Source organism: Solanum tuberosum, unplaced genomic scaffold (genome assembly GCF_000226075.1).
Source record: "Solanum tuberosum cultivar DM 1-3 516 R44 unplaced genomic scaffold, SolTub_3.0 scf00149, whole genome shotgun sequence".
Lineage (NCBI taxonomy): Eukaryota > Viridiplantae > Streptophyta > Magnoliopsida > Solanales > Solanaceae > Solanum > Solanum tuberosum.
Genome location: NW_006239072.1, coordinates 1,033,324 through 1,051,868, shown reverse-complemented (window position 1 = coordinate 1,051,868; position 18,545 = coordinate 1,033,324). Strand labels below are relative to the sequence as shown.

Below are 18,545 nucleotides of genomic sequence, written 5' to 3'. Positions count from 1 at the left end.
AAAAGAGTAAAAGATTATTACCCATCAAATTTGGGTTTTAAATCGGGTCGGATATGGTTGATCTTTTTTAATTGACTTTGTATTATTAGATTAAAAAAAATAGCAAAAAGAAATTATCCATTGAAAGTTAAATTTTCTTGACATATATAATTTTTTTGTATGTAAAGGCAAAGTTGTGTAATTTTCGAATTAAAAAATATAATCAAATATCTTTGATGAAAAAAAAAAAACACATAGTCAGCCATCTATAAATTTTATCCTATTTTTCTCATCATAGATCACGTTTCACCTAAGAACATTAATAACAAGAATTTTCATTAATGAAAATTGATAGCTAACTTTTGTAGTTTATCTCTTGTCATCCTGAAGGAAGACTAAAGAGCATGTTTGAATTGAAGAAAAAAATATTAATTTCGTACTCGAACTATTGACAGTTTTAAATACACTTATCTACTTAAATAACTAAACTAAAAAAATCAAGATTTGTGATCATCAATATATGTTGTTGTAATCTTGAGTGATCATTTAGTTAGTTCTTAATACTTCTTATATTGAAAAATTGACTTCTCTTACACGTATTGATACTAACAAACTATTAAAAGGTGAGAAAGAGGTTTTTTTAGTTCAAGTAAGAGATTTTTAGAAATTTTTATGGTGTACACATTTTATTATTATTAATAATTGTATGTTGGTTGTTATGTTATCGCTAGAAGATTGATCAAAATTAATAATGATCTTCTAAGGCTTAAAGTTCATGAGTGTACAAGACACCTCATAAAGTACGAGGTCTTATGTGTAGATATTCGATCATAATTTCTAACTTAATGATGGACTAAATTAGAAATACAACTTGTGTTATTGGAATATATATATATATATATATAGGTTATGGTCCCCAAATTAAACGTATGATATCCTTTCTAGCATTCCATCATTGGAAAAAACGGAACAACTTACATGCAAGATAGAAAATCACTATGAAACTCATTATCTTCATCTCTTAAAATTTGATTTCAACAATGTATATTTTGATAATACTCATATTAATTTATGTATAACCTCAATAGATAATGTTAACGATATAATAAATAAAAAATAAAAACATCACTATATAAACTAAAGTAAACAATTTTATTTTATTTTGAATGGGGATAATAATAATTTTTGAATAGATCCAATCAAGAAAATTGATGTCCCAACTCCCAACTGACTTCAATGGTCAATCATTTACCAATAATTACCTGCTAAAATAATTTAATTGTGAAGATGTCCTAAACTCCTCAGTGTATAATTATAGGTTTATTTCAACTTTTTTTTAATTGCTAATTGGAACTCCCACTCTTATAATTTATTCAAACTTATCGATTATGTTAATCCTTCTTCAATAAAGGTAAATTAAAAATTGAAAAAAATCAGCTGCAGTAAGTATACTTAATCATGGAACATTCCAAATATCTATTCTTGTGCATCTTCTTACTTTATCCCGCTGTTATTGCTTTTGATTTTAGAAGATATAACTCTGCTTTTTCTTTTGAATCAAAGTATATTCATAACCATGTATGTTTATTTGATAGGAGCATTTATGAAAATCATTGTGAACAAATTAAGCCATAATTAAAGGGTATGGTTTAGATATTAAGGCTTCATGACAAGATCAAATTAATGTGTCCTTAAAAGTCAATTTTGGTGACAACTGAAAAAATAAGCCATTAATTTGAGGACCACAACAAGGTGTGGCAAACTGGCTTTTAATCAAATGTGAGTGTGACAAAAAAAGAGAACTTTTTTTTGTTATTATTATTATTATTATTGTTATTTTTTTGGTTTCAAAATTAATATCGTTTTCATAAAAAAAAAAATATATCGTACATTGGCACTCCTATGCTTTTCATGGATGCACTGTTAATTATATCCTAATTTCTATCAGTTTCTCAATATATATATAATTTTTTCTGAAGTTACCGGGTGCACGTGCACCCCACCTAGAGGGGTGGGTCCGCCTCTACCTCCAAGCCACCCTTATAAGTTGCTTGAAAGTACGGAAACAGCAATAATACATTCAATGAAATCTCAAAATTAAGTGAAGTCTTGAAGGAATAGTGTGTACGTAATGCTACCCCTATCTTGTGATGTTAAGAAAGACTATTTTTGATTGACTTTCAGTTTCAGTAAAAAGCATATAAAAAATTGTATAAGAGAATACATTAGAAAAGAAATCATATTGAAAATTGATAGAAAAAAGAACAATAACAACAATAGATAATACGATAATCGAAACAACGATGGTAAATAAAAAATGTGGGGCAGAAAACCAGCTGGCCTGTATTACCAACTAGAGGAATTGGGGGTATAGTGTATTAATTATTGTATGGAAAGGTACCTTGCCTATATTTAAATTGGAATTTAATTTTGTTATGTTGTCTATGTTATTTAAGACAATCAGAATTTAATTTCACCATTCACGGGATTTCCCACAATTAATAGGCTCTTATTTGTTTCAACTTATGAATCTTTTTTTTTCCACCCACAAACTAAAAAAAGAATTTTCAAAGGAAATTAATGAATGAATTAACAGGAAAATGGGACCAACAATAGCTTTGATGCAAACAAATTATAAAACTAAAAACTAAAACAACTTGATTAAGGGATTTTTATATGGGATGTTTACCGAAATATATTGCTCAGATAATCAGTTTACAAAATACGTACAAAAATAGTCGAAATATACATTACATATATATATATATATTGGTTATGCATAGGTATATATATATAGTATATAAGTATATTTAGGATAAGTTTACCTAACCTATACATTGTGTACATATTGAGTAAGCGATAACACTTAAAGACATTGAACTGTTTTTTTTTTCTTTCTTTTTTACATTTTATAGTTGCTCACAAAAGAGATAGCAAAAAATGTATATTAATGTATATATGCATATAGTATACATTATTTATGCATAATTATTGTATATATGGCTAACGATTGTAATTATTTTTAGCGAAAGGCCAAATATGTAACCTTTTCAATTAATTATTGTGGTTTTTAGTTGCATGCAAAGTAATGACAATGATAAGCTACTTTGAGAAGCTTTACTGAGCTAATAATAACTCTTTTGTGTTAATGATTTATTTGAAGTAATTACTGTTAAGAAATAAATGTAACATAATTCTGGATACATAAATTTGATTATGCAATGTATTCGGTTTTCCATTGCAACTAGAGACATTAAGATATTTGAAGATAAGCGTGCGCCTGTTTGGAGAGATCATCATAAATGATTAAATATGAGTTTGACCCGCTAAGCCGCCTTAACCTAGCCCTTTATGTGATGGGTATCTTACATAAATGTATTGCACAACGGAAAAAAAATCAGCTAAATAATCGTATGTATACGTAGTGTATCTATATTGTATAAATAATGTAAAATTGTGTATATATAATGTGTACATACACCATTTATCTTCCTCAATGAAGTAACTTATTTTTCTATTTCGACTAGCTCAATTATCCTCAAAACATATCTAAATTTAGACTCAGTATTTCATTTCTTTTGACATATTATTCACTTAAAGCAATTATGTTTGTGACAAATTTTAAAATTTGAGCTTAGAAGCTCTTCAATGGCCATCCAACTCAAAACTCCTTTATATAGTCTCAAATTTTAGATATGAGTTTTTCTCGATATTTTTTTATCCTTTTAATATATTATTCACTCAAATGGATTCACGCAATCCAACTCATGACCCTCTCAAGATTGTATTGGGAGAACCATTTAAGGCCCACACAAATAGTGGACCGACCCATCCCAGCCCATCATATTTCAAAGGCCAAGCCGGGCCTTATTTATGTGATGGGATTTTCTTCCACATAGAAAATCAATCAATTTACAACATAAGAAAATAAGTTAGTAAAAAAGATCCATTGATCATTTAGATTTTACAATTTTCCCCAAAAGCATGTCTCTCCATTTATAAATCAAATTCTACATTTTTTTTGTTTCACATCTCTACCCCCTTTTTTTTTGTATTTCTCACTCACATTTATAATGTATCCCTTCTAGGACGATTTACACGATTTTCTATTCCCTCCTTCCTACCCTCTTCAATGCCTTTTCAGAATTTGAACATCATGAGAATTTTCAAAAACCTTTGATAGGAAGAAACAAGATTCATTTTTGTTTTTGGTTCTAACATTAAGCCACTTCTATATTTGTTGGTTTGGATTGTTCTTTTACAAATTTAGCCTTGGATTTCATTGCTCTTGATGATGAGCTAGATTTTGGTGAGGAAGTTGTCTTGGACTTCCTCCTCCTCTGCTTCTTAGCATTAACCTCCTTGTTAGTCTCACATGTTGATTGCGCTTCATTTGACTCTCCAACTCCTTTCAAACAAATAATCAATGCAAAAATAAATAAATAAATGAGTTTTAACTTTTGGATACTAATAGCTAAAGAGATTCTTATACTATTAAGTACTTTAAAAAGCAATTACATGTAACTATTAACCTGAAAAATAAGACAAGTAACATAAATACAACATGTTGATTGTATTAATCAAAAGCTTAATCAAGATAAAAGCTCATATTATTGGTTAATTGTATTGATCTTGACATATATACAGATGATTGAAGTTGAGGTATATGTTAATAAAGTTAGGTGATTTATTTATTTGCCTCAACTTTAATGGAGAAAGTCACTCAATATTTGTATTATAAGATGTGAGATAACAAGTACCCGACAAAATAATTACTACTTTGAAGGGCACTATAGTACAAGCCAATATATAGCCTACCATCCAATAATTTGTTTTTGGACAGATAGACTAGAAAAATTGTCCCTTTCTAGGGCCTATTTAGACATCTCGTGAAGGATGAGCCAAAATATTTCCCTGTCTTGAGGAAAAGAATCTTAGAGCAATAAAAACATGAAGAAATCACATCCGTTAAGAAATCAATATATATAATGTGTAGTTCACTAAATCACGCCTATTTGATAAATGTCTTTTAAAAATTGAACACTACTACAAAGTTGGAAAATTATAGTACTATTTTTTGTCTTTAAATTTCTAATGTGACACTTATTTTGGAACAATTTTTCTGAAGGTGACATTTATTTTTGAGACGTAGGGAGTATATATTATCATTTTTGTCTGAAATTGACTAAAAGGAAAAAATGTCACCGCTGAATTGTATATTTCTCCCAACAATAATTAATACAAACGTAACATAGGACAAGATTATTAGTTTTCAATCAACATCTAGATCAGTGAGGAAACCCTAGTTGCCATTGTCTGATTAGGACACTACACATGTGATTGAAGCCAACATATCAAAATACTCTGTTTAATCTTTAATTTTTGTTTTAAGGCACATTTTGATCAATAATTCTTTTGTTGAAAGGAGTTTAAGGGAAAAAGACATTTTCTTAAAAGCAAATGATTACCTTGAGAAGTCCATGGAGAAAGGGAAGAACCAGAATTACCAATAGAAGCTGCTGCAAAATCAGGCCCTTTCTTGAATTGATTCATCTAAAATATCAAATTGTTAGGCATGTGAAAACTTTGTTAAGAAAATGAACATTTGGCTAGCTCAATCGTAAAAGCTAGCTCCACATGTGGTTCAGGATCATATAAGGAAAGGACATTCCATTCACTCAAGTGACACTTAACTCCTCCGTCCAGAGGTGGATTTGAGATTTCTATTAAGTGGGAATTGAATCTTAATCTTCTTGGTAAATAACTCAGCATTGAGCAAGGTGTATCATTTAGTCTTTTTAAAAAATGAGTGTTAGCAGATAATACTAAATCAATTTTAAAAAAATATGTACATAAAACATATCTAGTTTGATAGAAAAATTATGGATTCATGTGCACCATAATTAAGGTTATAAATTTGCCCCTGCTTCCGAAACACAAAGGTGGATCTATCCTTAATAAATTAATACTATATATTTTATATAGATTTCTTAAGACATATAATTATGCTGAGTTTTGACAAAAACAATCAAATTCTGTTAAACACGTAAGTAAAACTCTAGTTCCACTCTTACCCATATCCAATGATGGTCCTCTAAAGCATTGACAAAAGAAGTCTAACATTGGATAAACCATAAACAAGGACGATTCTATCTCTACTAACATATTAAGTAAATTCCACATATATTGAAATTAACTTAATTTCAAAAACTAGTTCATAATATAAAAATTATCTATAAAAATTATCTAAAACTATATAAAAGATTAATAACTTTTTCCCTCAACCAACATAGGACACTTGACAAAGGTTTAGTACAAAATGATGAAATTGCATAGGAGAAGATACATAATTTGTGGACCAAAGAAACATGATGGGAAAATGAGAACATACCCAACTTGGTGCATTGCCAGATTGGCCATCCCAACCAATATGTGCCACATGTTTAACATCAGTTGGACATCCAATCTCCAACTCCCTCTCCTTCACCGCTGTTTAATCACAAATCAATTTTCTTTATCAGTCTCTGCTCTATTCAAATCTTTCAAAAATGTTATTAAGTACGTGTTGGATATAATGTACTTTTAAATTATCCTATACATATTCGATTACATTTTGAAAAGTCCAGACAACATAAACCTCAAAAACATAAAATCTTTAGGCATTACCAAAATTATTAAACATATATTTGAATCCTTTGATGATCCCCTTCATCTTGTTTCCCATGGAAGAAACTATAAACCCCAAGCCAAAAAACCTGTGGTCATAAAATGTCAATAAATCATTCCATAGCCTAACCAAAAAGGCAAACACATGGAACATATTATAAAGATTATACAATTTTAAAAAATATAGAAGAAAAAAAAGTTTCAATCATTCCCTTGCCTAACCAAGAATGTGTACAATTGAACCAATAATGTTTTATTCTAAAAGTTAAATTCTGAATCTGTCTCTGAATAATAGTATAGTACCTTATTAAAGCGACGGTAATACCATACACAAATATGTGAAAGAAAAAAAGAAAGCTAATTCTCCTTCCCTTGGCCTTGCATTTTCCATTACCTTCTTCCAAATAATTATTTTGATATATAAATGTGATAAGCATTCATGAAAAACAAAAACAAAAATCAAGCTAGTTGATCCATCAAATATAAATAAACAAAATGTGAGAGTTGAATGAAAACAATTTATGGTGTTATTTTCTTTTGTTGAATGGATAGTTATGTATAGATATTCAAAGGAGGGAGATAGAGAAGGAAGAAAGAGATAAAGAAAAAGAAAAAGAAAAAGAGAAATGAGAGATGTGGTGGCCAACCACTAAAAAAGAAAGGTTGGGAGGTAAACTTTACAAAGAACATTTAAATACAAAATTAATGTTTTAGAAATATTCCTCTCCATAAATTTTATATTGTATTGTTTTTTTAATCCCACTTTTGACACTCCATATGCCATTTTTTAAATGTAAAATATACCTCTAATACCTTTTGTTAAAAAGCAGTGCATATATATACCTTTGTCATTTTATAAATGATGTAAATAATGTCATGTAACTTTCAGTCATTTTTATATTTACCATTTATTGTGGTTTGAAGGATTATGATAAAGTAAAGTCATGTACTCAGGTGAGGTTAGGGTTGGGGTTCAAGAGGGAGAAGGACGTGATAATGACGATTAAACTAATCTTTGAAGAATTTATCATAAATGTAATTAATGGTACATGGTGATTTTGTTTTTTTGGAGATACAAATGAAGGAAGAGCTTCTCTTTTGAGTTTTGATTTGGCGATAACTAATTCAAGTTATTCTTTAGATTATTTAGAACAATTACCTAAAATGAAATATTAAAATGACAGCTGTGGGATTTGAACCCACGCCCTTTCGGACCAGAGCCTAAATCTGGCGCCTTAGACCACTCGGCCAAACTGTCTTCTTGTTGTCTAAGATTTCATATTTTTATTTCTAATAATCTCTATGATAGAAATTGCCAACTATATTAATTAAATTATAAAAGAGATTATACTAGGACAAAATCCACAAGGGATATATTTAAACAAAACATAATTATGAAGGTAAATAGATATAACCCCCCCTAAGTATAATTACGAGGATAGACGTGGCTAAAAAGTATAACAAAGGATAAATATAAATAATTTTTTAAAGTAGAGGGGAAAATATGAATAAATTAATGATAATTTTTTTAAAAGTAGAGGGGCAAATATGAATAAATTAATGAGTAATTATTACCTTAGCAAAATCCAGTTGTTAAATCGAGAAGTTTATATTATAAAAACTTAACACTAATCTAATGCAGTCTGACTTTCATTTAAAGAAGGCATCTTAGAGCTGACTTTCTTGCAACTTGTTTTTAATTTGATTTTTTAGAAACGATAGAACATACTATTACTATCCATTCATTCGTTTTAATTTATTTATCTTTTTTTTTTCTCTTTAGTTTATTTCAAAAGATAATGTCATTTTCCTAATTAATAACTCTTTGATTCTAACTTTCCACTTAAAATGTTCAAGACCATAAAATTAAAGAACATTTTGATACATTATACAAAAGTTTTCTTTATTTTCTTAAAATATGTATCAAGTCAAAATCATACGAACAAATTAAACCGAGGAGTATTTCATCTTCTCAATTATGTTGCATTCCTTCCTTTTTAATCTATTTAAAAAGGAATGTTACCTTTTATAATTAGAAACAATTTTATTTTAAAAGTTTTCTTTTATATTTAACGAAATATTTTATAACCATAAAATATCTTTGACTTATTTTAAATCACAAGTTTTTTTAATATTAAATCAATTAGTATCACATATTTAACTATCTTTGATTTTACAAGAGCAGAATCTTGCTTATTCGAAGATATAAAAGACAAATAAAGACTAGCATAAATACAAAATATATCAAATAGTAACATAAAAGAGTCATTATAACAAAATAAAATAATAGTCGAAGCGCAAAAAAAGTTTATTAAAGATGTTAAACAAACATAAAATATTTTTATTTCCACTTTTGCCCTTAATATGAGTGAAAAGGACCATTTATTAGCCAAGGTCTAACTACTCTTCCAAGAGGAATTTCATTGAAGAAACCAAAAATGGAGAGAAAGGCTTCTTCAATGGCTAAAGTTCTCTTAATTGGAATTGTAATTGCTATCCTATGCTCTGAAATTAAATGTTCATTTGAAGACAACTTTAGTAAAAGTGATTGTCCTGACTCTCACTTCAAGACTTCTGAAGATGGACAGATCTGGTATCTATCATTAGATAACAAAGCAAGTACGTACTTACAGTCAAATCTCTCTATAACAACATATATTATTTTGTCTGGATATTGCAAAGTGTTATGAAAAAACATACAACATAACATGAAAATTAGTTCCAATGAAAACTTTGATATTATAAAGGGATCTAACTCTACTTAGAATTAACTCAATAGAATATAGTGCTTATTATTTTTCTATAATTTTTTTCATTTATTTTTGACATTTGAACCTTAAAGTAACATTGATGTATATCTTCTTCTTATAGGTTGTGGATTTATGACCAGACAGAGATATAGATTTGGTTGGTTTAGCATGAAGTTGAAATTGGTAGGAGGTGATTCAGCTGGTGTTGTTACAGCTTATTATGTAAGTTGCAAGATTTTGAATATATTTCATGCATAACTTAATTTAGTTATATACATTGATCATATACAAAAACTCTTGTGATTAATCTATTTTTGAAGTTACTATCTCAAGTTCAATATGGAAAGTTGATGCTATGGATCTTAACATTTTTAGTTAGTCAACTAAAAGAATTTCGTCTACCTAGCCATTGTCGATGCATATTTAGTATATAATAAGTGTATAATGTATACACATTAATTAATGTATACAAGTTAAATTTATGACAAAAAATGTGAATTTTTACGTGTTGAACTCATAAAATTTAAATCTTGAATTCGACAGATGTGCACAGAAGATGGAGCAGGGCCAACTAGAGATGAGCTAGACTGAGTTCTTGGGGAATAGAACAGGGGAACCCTATCTTATTCAAACAAATGTGTATAAAAATGGTATTGGTGGGCGTGAGATGAGGCATGTTCTATGGTTTGACCCTACTCAAGACTTCCATACATATTCTATTCTTTGGAATTCTCACCAAATTGTGTAAGTACCTTTTTTCAATCTGAAATTTGAATTAGTCAGATCAGTAATAGCAGAGTCAGTATTTTCATATAGGAGATTCAAAGTATTAACAATATTGAACACACGAAAAGTCAAGATGATTCAACATCTACTATATATATCTAAAAAATAATTTTAACATTATATTATACAATATATGTTTTGGGCGAATGGGGTTGAGATGAACCACTTGCACTCATGTGATTCTAACCTGAGTCGAATCTCAATGTGAGTATCGAACATAGACATGTAGATTCACTTTAAAACATTTCATGGTAGAGATCTGTCTTTTTATAAGTCAAATGAATAAAGAATACTATTACACCTAGTACCTTCTTCGAAATTGGGGTGCACTTGGAAAAAATATTAAACTTTTAAATTAGTCAACTCACAACTTTCAAGCAAAAGGAAATAGATTTAAGTATAGAAATATTAACTGTTTTAATTTGTTTGTCTTACTTTTCTTTTTACTCATTAAAAAAATAAATTATTTTTTTTCCCTTTTTTGACATTTCAACTTTCCACATGACATGTTTACGATCACAAGACAAGATTAAAGGTTATTCCATCTTTGTATGTATTTAATTGTTGTGTGTGCAGGTTTTTCGTGGATAAGGTTCCAATAAGAGTATACAAAAACGCGAATTACATGAACAATTTCTTCCCTAACGAGAAGCCAATGTACTTATTTTCGAGCATATGGAACGCAGATGATTGGGCTACTCGGGGCGGGTTAGAGAAAACGGACTGGAAAAATGCACCATTTGTATCAACATATATGAATTTCAATGTTGATGCTTGTCAATGGGAAGATCCTTTCCCTTCTTGTGTTTCAACAACTACTCAAAATTGGTGGGATCAATATAATTCTTGGCACCTTTCAAGTGATCAAAAATTGGACTATGCTTGGGTGCAAAGAAATTTTGTAACTTATGATTATTGCCAAGATATTGAGAGATACAAAGTAAAGCCTGAGGAATGTTGGTTAAGTCCATGGGATTAATTAGTATTTCAATTTTGATTAAAGAGTGTGTAGATGTTGTATTGTTTTGTCATGTGTCTTGGATCATGAATTCAATTTTATAAAGGAAAATTTACTAAAATACACGTCTTATGTTTCCCTTATTTCTGATATTCCCTTCTATTTCTAAAAACCTCTAAAATCTCTTATTTCTCTCCTAATTCTAAATTATTTTATAATGTATTCAAGCTAGTTTTGAATGTATTCGAGCTAGTTTTGAATGTATCCGAACTAGTTTTGAATGTATCTGAGCTAGTTTTTAATGTATCCGAGCTACATATTATGTATCCGGTTTATTTTATAATGTATCGAGCTAGTTTTTAATGTATCCGAGTTACATATTATGTATCCGATTTGTTTTACTTTTTCAGGAATTGATGTAATTACAAACTAAATAGGGATAAATTGTAATTTCATATTACAACTATGCGATTCCTAAAATTTATACTATAATAAATGCGAAGACTTTTCATTCTGGATTTAAATCGACCTTCAAACCCTCAAATTACATATCTAGAAGTTTGAGGCAAAATCTCTCAATTTTATACTTCGAAATCGATGATTTAAGGTTCAATTATGACTACTAGATTCACAATATAATAATCGGTCTTCAAAATCGATGATTTAAGGTTCTAATATTGTGAGACATGTGAAATAAACAGAAAAAATAAGGGGAAAAAATAAGGCTTTTTTGCCTTTTTAACTTTTTAATTAAAGTTGTAACATAGTGGAAATGATCTCTTTTGATCACTTATAAATTTAACAAAAGAAATGACATTTTCAGATCTCTTACTTGTAAAATTGAAAATCTCCCATAAAAAAGACATAAAACTAAAAATAAATTTAAAAAGGGCTACAAAACCAAATCTTCCGTAATTTAACTTGTGTGTGTTCTAGTTGGTTGATACAAGAAACCTAGGAAGACCTATTTTATAACCAAAATTCTTGACATCCTCTTGGACTTGTTGTCTGAATTCTCTAAATGTAAATTTTCTATAAAGACAAGGTTCAACACAACTAAGGATTTCTGTGTCATAAGAGGGACATAAGAAAAATGCAGTTGAAAATCTCTCTTTAAATTTATTTGTCACAACTCTATGTTCAACACTTCTATAAACACCATTGCTCCATGCCTGCATCATATAACACTTTTTCATTAATTTGTAAAAAAAAGAGACAAAAAGTTAGAAATATACTTTTAATAAATTAAACAAGTCATACAATTATAAGAATGTCTTTCGTATGATCGGAAATATTTTTTCGAAAAATATAGTCAACCTCTCTATAACAACGTCATTTGTCCAGATATTTTTGGCTGTTATAGCAAAATGATGTTATGGAGAATATACAATTTAACACAACATGAAAAAAGCATTTACAAATGAAATTAGATCATTATAGTGAAATGTTATTATAGAGGATGACTGTTGACTTAGTATAGGAAAATGATTAAAGTACCTGAAATAAATCTCCAATGTTAATGATAAGTGCTTCATGATTAGGCTTAACAGAGATCCATTTGCCATCTCTAAATAATTGCAAGCCTCCAATCTCATCTTGATGCAATATTGTGAGGAAGTCACTATCAGTATGTGGCATTAATCCAAAGAGTTGTGGTGAAATAGGGCATGCTGGATATCTATTCATTCTTAGGTAACAAGTACTTGCCAAACATGTTTCTTTAAAATAATCCAACTTATAATTATAATCTCCCAATTCCTCTGCTAATAATCTTGCTAATTCTTGTGCTAATTCAGATAGTGTTGTTGCAAATTCTTCCATGGTAGAGCTGAATTCATCCAAAAATAAAAAATTTAACAGACTATCAGATCATTCAAAAAATATATAACTTATAAGGATAAATCTTCTTAAAATGTGAAAATCATAAGATGTTACATGTTATTAATTAGTGGTGGAGCAATTGTAATTCGTTATTCCAAACAACCTCATTAATTTTTCATGAGGTTATCTATCCTATCTTTTATATAAAATAGTCAAATCCTATTATTTCTTATTTCATTGAGGCCCAAAGTTGTTATTTCTTATACCATTTGACGTCCAAACAACCTCATTAATTTCCCGTGAGATTATCTATCTTATCTTCTATATGAAATAGTCAATCCTATTATTTCAATAAGAAATAATTTTCAAAAATTGTTATTTCTTATTCCGTCGACGTTCAAACAACCTCTCATGAAATTATCTATCCTATCTTCTATATGAAATAACCAATTCAATTGATCTTAACACAAAATAATTTTCAAAAAATTATTATTCCTTATCCCATCAACTCCAAACAACCTCTTTAATATTAGGTAAGGGTGGTCCAGAGTTAACTTTTTGTATTTTTGTTTTAGGTTGACTGCCCTTGTCCAAACTCCAAAGTCATGAGGATAAGGATTAAGACATCTTCTCCTAAAGAAATGCCAAATGCATGAAACACATATTATTTTTCCTAAAATTGATACACTTTTCACTTTTTAGGATACTCATCTTACTATAAAGTACTGGATCCTCAAATAAACAACCCCACAAGTCACAAAAAAATGAACCATCATTATCAAGTCAGGTTATCAACAAGCCTTTCAATTGGTGATATACTTCCACTTTGTAGGGTAATACCTCCCTGCCTAATAAGGACTAGCCGTCGGCAGCACTCAAAAACGTGTACCATACCAACAAGAGTTGTGGTGGAACGATAGATACTATTTCATTCTTAAACAAAGATTTTGGGTTCGAGTTCTCCTAGGTACATACTCACATTTGTTAGAAAATATATTACCCCTAATATGAAACTTTTCGAGGCAAATTTAAATTTTATCGGACTTCAATATGAATACCAGAAATTGAATGAAAAATAAAAAAGGAGAAACAAGATTAATATTTAGTCAACCCTTCAAAACTATTCAATAGTATTTAGTTGCATTTTAATGTGAAAGACTGGCCGACACTTTAGCCTCTCATTTTAGGACTTTCATGTGCAATCATTTTCATTAAGGAAGAGCTTGACCCATTCATTCATTAGTTCTAAAAGCTTTAAAAAAAACATCAGCATGGTATTGTATTGGAATTTGAAACTTTTGTTCAAAAATTTCTATAGGTGAAACTCGAACAGAGTGCAATTACTAAAATTTCAAACTTATAATATAATTTAATTTATAATCACAAATTTTACTGAAACGTCTCTACTTTCTCTCCTTCTCTAGAGAGAAATGGAGAAAAGGCAGACCAGATGACGAAGATATAGTATTAATCACAAAGAGAAACACACATCACTAAATTACATAAAAGAAAAATTTAAGAATCTAGTGACTATAATATTTTGTAATTTAGAGCAACAAATTTCATTGAAACACTTTTGCTTTCTCTCCTCTCTAGAGAAAGATAGAGAAAAGGGAAACGAGATGACGAAGATATAGTATCAATCATAAAGAAAAGCACACACATCACTAAAGTACATAAAAGAGAAAATTAAGAGGATCTTCTCTTGATTATAATATAATATAATCTAAAGCTACAAATTTTATTAAGACGTCTCTGCTTTCTCTCCTTCTCTAGAAGAGACGGAGAAAGTGAAGACTAGATCACAAAGATATAGTATCAATCATAAAAATAAACACACACATCACTAAAGCATAAAAGAGAATATTCCTAGAGAAAGATGAAGAAAAGGAAAACCAGATGATGAAGATATAGTATCAATCATAAAGAGAAACACACACAAACATAAAAGAGAAAAATCAGATTCTCTTAACTATAACATAATTTAATTTAGATCCATAAATTTTATTGAGACGCTTTTGTTTTCTCTCCTTCTCTAGAGAGATGGAGAAAAGGGAGACTAGATGACGAAAATATAGTATCAATATAGTCACATCACTAAAACAAATAAAAAGAAAATTAAAGATCTCTTCAATATAATATAATATAATTCAATTTGAAGTCATAAATTTTATTGAGATATCTCTGCTTTCTCTCCTTCTCTAAAGCAATGGAGAAAAGGAAGACCAGATGACGAAGATATCAATCATAAATAGAAACTAAAATATGTACCTGAGGCTGCTGAAACCCTTTGAAACATCAGAGAGAGGTACATGAAAAGCTTCCGACCAAGAAATCTGCCGAAGGCAAGTGGCCGTTGGCGTTCCCCAACGGTAACTTCCTTCGGAGAAATTGAGACTCTTGTCAATATTCATCTTCTCATTAAACGTTTTCTTGAAAAGCGTGACTTGCTCCGTCCTCATTTCTTCCAAAATATTGGGTGAAACTCCATGGTTCACCACTTGGAAAAAACCCCATTCTCGCGATGCCTTGGCTATCTTCTTCTTGCATTCTTGTCTCTCGAATTTGTCTCCGTATTTAAGTTGATGAAGATTTATCAAAGGCAACTCACATTCTTCCACCATGAATAGGTCATTGTGTTTTTCATTGAGTATATTGGTATCAAAAAGATTTTTGTATGTCTCCACAAATGGAGGATCAGGTGATTCTTCCATGCTTATGGTCTGAAAAGAAATGTGGTGTCAGAGAACATCATATGAAATTCAGCAGAAAAATGCAGAATATATATAGCATTTTGTGGTGTCACTCTAGTCTAAGGGTTCACGTTTCTTTCGCTGGAAAATTACATTGTGTAGCTAAATAGCTAAAGAAAAAATGGTAAAGTAAATGTTTATGTATACATACTTTGAATTATTTTTTTGATTTACATGTGTCATTCTTTCGCAGGGATCATGTTTCTTTGTACCGTTCAAACTTTATAGGATGTCCACAAAGGGACATGTATGCATACTAGTTTTTGTGTTCTAATTCAAGTGTCTTACTTCTTTTTTTTAGTTTATTTCAAAATGAATATCTATTTCTATATTTGGTAACTTCTATCTAATATTCTACTATTTAAGATTATAAGAATAAAATGACATTTTGATAAATTACACAAGTCTTTAATCTAAGATTATTACTATATTCAAAAGTCTTCTTGATTTTTTATATTACATGTAAAATCGACTCTAAATAGTGAATACCACTAAAAGGCTTCTTTAAAAATTGATAATTAGCACTCTCTATAAATGTCGTTAAAAGCTAAAGCGACTCTAAATGCCATGACATTGACATAAATTGTTGTTGAAAGAAAATCTTTTACCACGAAATATCTTTTTTTATCATAATGTGTCCATAGAACCTATACTCGTTTTCGAAATATGACCAAAATTATGTTATATAATATGGTGATCATTGAGTATATGAGGAAGAAAAGAGAATCAAACACTATGTTTCTGGAATTTGTGATACTATGTATTTTGGTCAGGCCAATTTAAATGGCATTTGGACACAAATAAATATGTGTGTCCTATAATTAGGAGGGAGGTGGTGAATGGAGCAAAGCAGCCTTGTGCACCCAAACAACGACCATTGGGGACCCATTGGCATTTAAAAATTCAAGTATTGTATGTGTATTTAATTGATCAAAGATTCAAGGATGATAGACCGACAAAGGGCGTATGAAGCCAGAATTTGAACTTTACCGAGTAAAGATTTCAATTATAAATTATTGTGTTTTAAAATTAATAACTTATAGATATTTTAAGACATTTCAATCAAAGGTTGGTCCGAATCAATAAGTCATACTCTAGCTCCGTACTGATTTATGGGTGTTAGTGGCACATATACATTTTTTTGTAGAGAAATTATATTATATATGTAATTAGATAAGATATTTTTCATGTATATATCTTATACATTGATTTTACTTAAATTTTTTAATTTACTGTTTTATATCTTAATAATTTTTTAATGGAAATTCTGAGTTCGACATTTTTGACATATTATTCTCCATCACAAATCATGGTACACCACTACAAAAGGAACCCCAATTACCAATAAAATAATTCGTTGGTAAATTGATCAATTTAGTTGGCAAATTGAGTTATCAACCAAATGCTAACTTATATTAATCCGTTGCTAAAAGGCTCGTCGGTAAATATTACCAACCAATTGTAATTTGTTAGTAAACTTATCAACCAAAAATTAGAGCTATCAATATGGGCTAGCCCACTCCATACATGTTTTGCAATTTGACGGGCCAGGCCGGGATAACTTATTTTTTGTGTGGGCTAGAAAATGGTCGGCCTAGCCCACAAGTGCGTGGGCTACGGACTTTGCCGGTCAACCCTCTTTTCTTAAAATTATATATTTTTATAATTTTTTAAATTAAATTATAATTTAAAAATATTATCATATATCAGACGAGTTACCACATTATCCAAATTTTGCAATGAATAGTATTGTAGGTATAATTAAAAATTAAAACTTGTTTTATTTAATAGTTTAACCTTCTAGATCAGATGATCACACATTTATAAAATTCAAAACATAAAAAATAATTTTATATATTATTAGTATCTATAACTTAAAAATATTCTAATTTGCAAAGATTTATTTCTTACTTGGTTTGCTTGTAGTGGGACGCTTGAAGACTTCGTCATAGAGCTTACACTTAATTTGCCTGTGTTACTAAAAAAACCAATCCACATAAAAATATCATCAGTAAAAAATAATACAATAAAAATGAAAAAAAAAACTAAATAATAGTACTAGTTTGCATGGCTACGCCCAAAAAAAAAGGTTTCATATATTACTATTCAAGTAGTATGGCTTCCAAAGCTTTCAAATTTTGCATCTGCCTCTGAATATGATATCAGAACATGCATGAATGAAATCTCTTTATATCACTCATATTAAAAAAAAAAATTAGAACGTAAAAAAATTCCGACCACAAGATGAAATTTGTTAAAAGACATAAATAACAAAATAAAAATATATTCTCCTTGCCAAACCAACAAACACTACTACTAGTAGTTACATGAAAAATAAAACCAAAATAAAAAAGAGAAGGTAACTTACATGGAGAATAAAACTAAGTTGCTTAGGCAGTCGATTGTTTTGTAATGCAGAAAAAGATATATTGGACGCTATATTTATAGGGAAAGGAAACAACTTGTAGGGAAAAAAGAGTTGAATGAGGTTACGTATTTTTAGCGGAAACGAATTAAGAATTTGAACTTTTTGAATTTTTAAATCATAAGATAATGATCTTAAGAAATAAGAGGTAACTAATTTCGAATTAAATTTTAGGACGAGTTTATCTTATGTTTGGTATAACGTGATAACTTATTTCAGAATTGTAGTGTTATTTTTATTCACGTTAATTAAGGGTGGTTAACACAATCTTGAAATAATTAATTTCGAGATAATTTATTTCCAACTATACAAGACTTAAGTGCTAGTAATTCATGAATTCTTAATTTACGTTTTTTTTATTATATATATTTGATAAATTTTTATATGTAAATAAATTTGAGCCAAAA

General features: G+C 29.2%; 2 protein-coding genes, 1 non-coding gene and 1 pseudogene across 4 annotated transcripts; 1 reads left to right on the top strand and 3 right to left on the bottom strand.

Moving 5' to 3' along the window:
- Positions 1-4,021: 4,021 nt before the first annotated feature.
- On the bottom strand, positions 4,022-7,304 carry LOC102595009 (CRIB domain-containing protein RIC10). Of its 2 annotated transcripts, none has more exons than XM_006352541.2 (5): positions 6,949-7,301; positions 6,646-6,734; positions 6,371-6,468; positions 5,448-5,532; positions 4,022-4,387 (listed from the first exon to the last, which is right to left on the bottom strand). In XM_006352541.2, exons 1-5 carry the CDS (start codon positions 7,080-7,082, stop codon positions 4,200-4,202), a joined length of 594 nt encoding a protein of 197 aa, XP_006352603.1. In that variant the 5' UTR covers positions 7,083-7,301; the 3' UTR covers positions 4,022-4,199. The 2 variants fall into 2 exon arrangements, with proteins under 2 accessions (XP_006352603.1, XP_006352604.1); XM_006352542.2 differs by lacking the exon at positions 4,022-4,387 and adding an exon at positions 4,422-4,893 and having other exon boundaries at positions 6,949-7,304.
- A 519-nt stretch (positions 7,305-7,823) lies between these two features.
- On the bottom strand, positions 7,824-7,903 carry TRNAL-UAG (transfer RNA leucine (anticodon UAG)). Its single transcript has one exon. It is a non-coding gene; the product is annotated as a tRNA-Leu (tRNA).
- A 1,173-nt stretch (positions 7,904-9,076) lies between these two features.
- LOC102594677 (probable xyloglucan endotransglucosylase/hydrolase protein 8) lies at positions 9,077-11,243 on the top strand (annotated as a pseudogene).
- A 707-nt stretch (positions 11,244-11,950) lies between these two features.
- Positions 11,951-15,836, bottom strand: LOC102594345 (gibberellin 2-beta-dioxygenase 8-like). Its single transcript, XM_006352540.2, has 3 exons — positions 15,232-15,836; positions 12,637-12,967; positions 11,951-12,311 (listed from the first exon to the last, which is right to left on the bottom strand). The coding sequence occupies exons 1-3, from the start codon at positions 15,672-15,674 to the stop codon at positions 12,072-12,074; spliced, it is 1,014 nt and encodes a 337-aa protein (XP_006352602.1). The 5' UTR covers positions 15,675-15,836; the 3' UTR covers positions 11,951-12,071.
- Between the last annotated feature and the right edge of the window lie 2,709 nt (positions 15,837-18,545).

Bases quoted from the DNA above. Each gene is read 5' to 3' on its own strand.
- LOC102595009 (XM_006352541.2), bottom strand. From the start codon at position 7,082: ATGCTTATCACATTTATATATCAAAATAATTATTTGGAAGAAGGTAAT. The intron at 6,469-6,645 runs GTAATGCCTAAA...GTGATTAAACAG, and splicing joins ATATATGTTTAATAATTTTG to CGGTGAAGGAGAGGGAGTTG. The intron at 4,388-5,447 runs GTAATCATTTGC...TTTGTTTGAAAG, and splicing joins TTCTCCATGGACTTCTCAAG to GAGTTGGAGAGTCAAATGAA.
- LOC102594345 (XM_006352540.2), bottom strand. From the start codon at position 15,674: ATGGAAGAATCACCTGATCCTCCATTTGTGGAGACATACAAAAATCTT. The intron at 12,968-15,231 runs GTACATATTTTA...GGATGAATTCAG, and splicing joins AAGGGTTTCAGCAGCCTCAG to CTCTACCATGGAAGAATTTG. The intron at 12,312-12,636 runs GTACTTTAATCA...TATATGATGCAG, and splicing joins ACATTGGAGATTTATTTCAG to GCATGGAGCAATGGTGTTTA.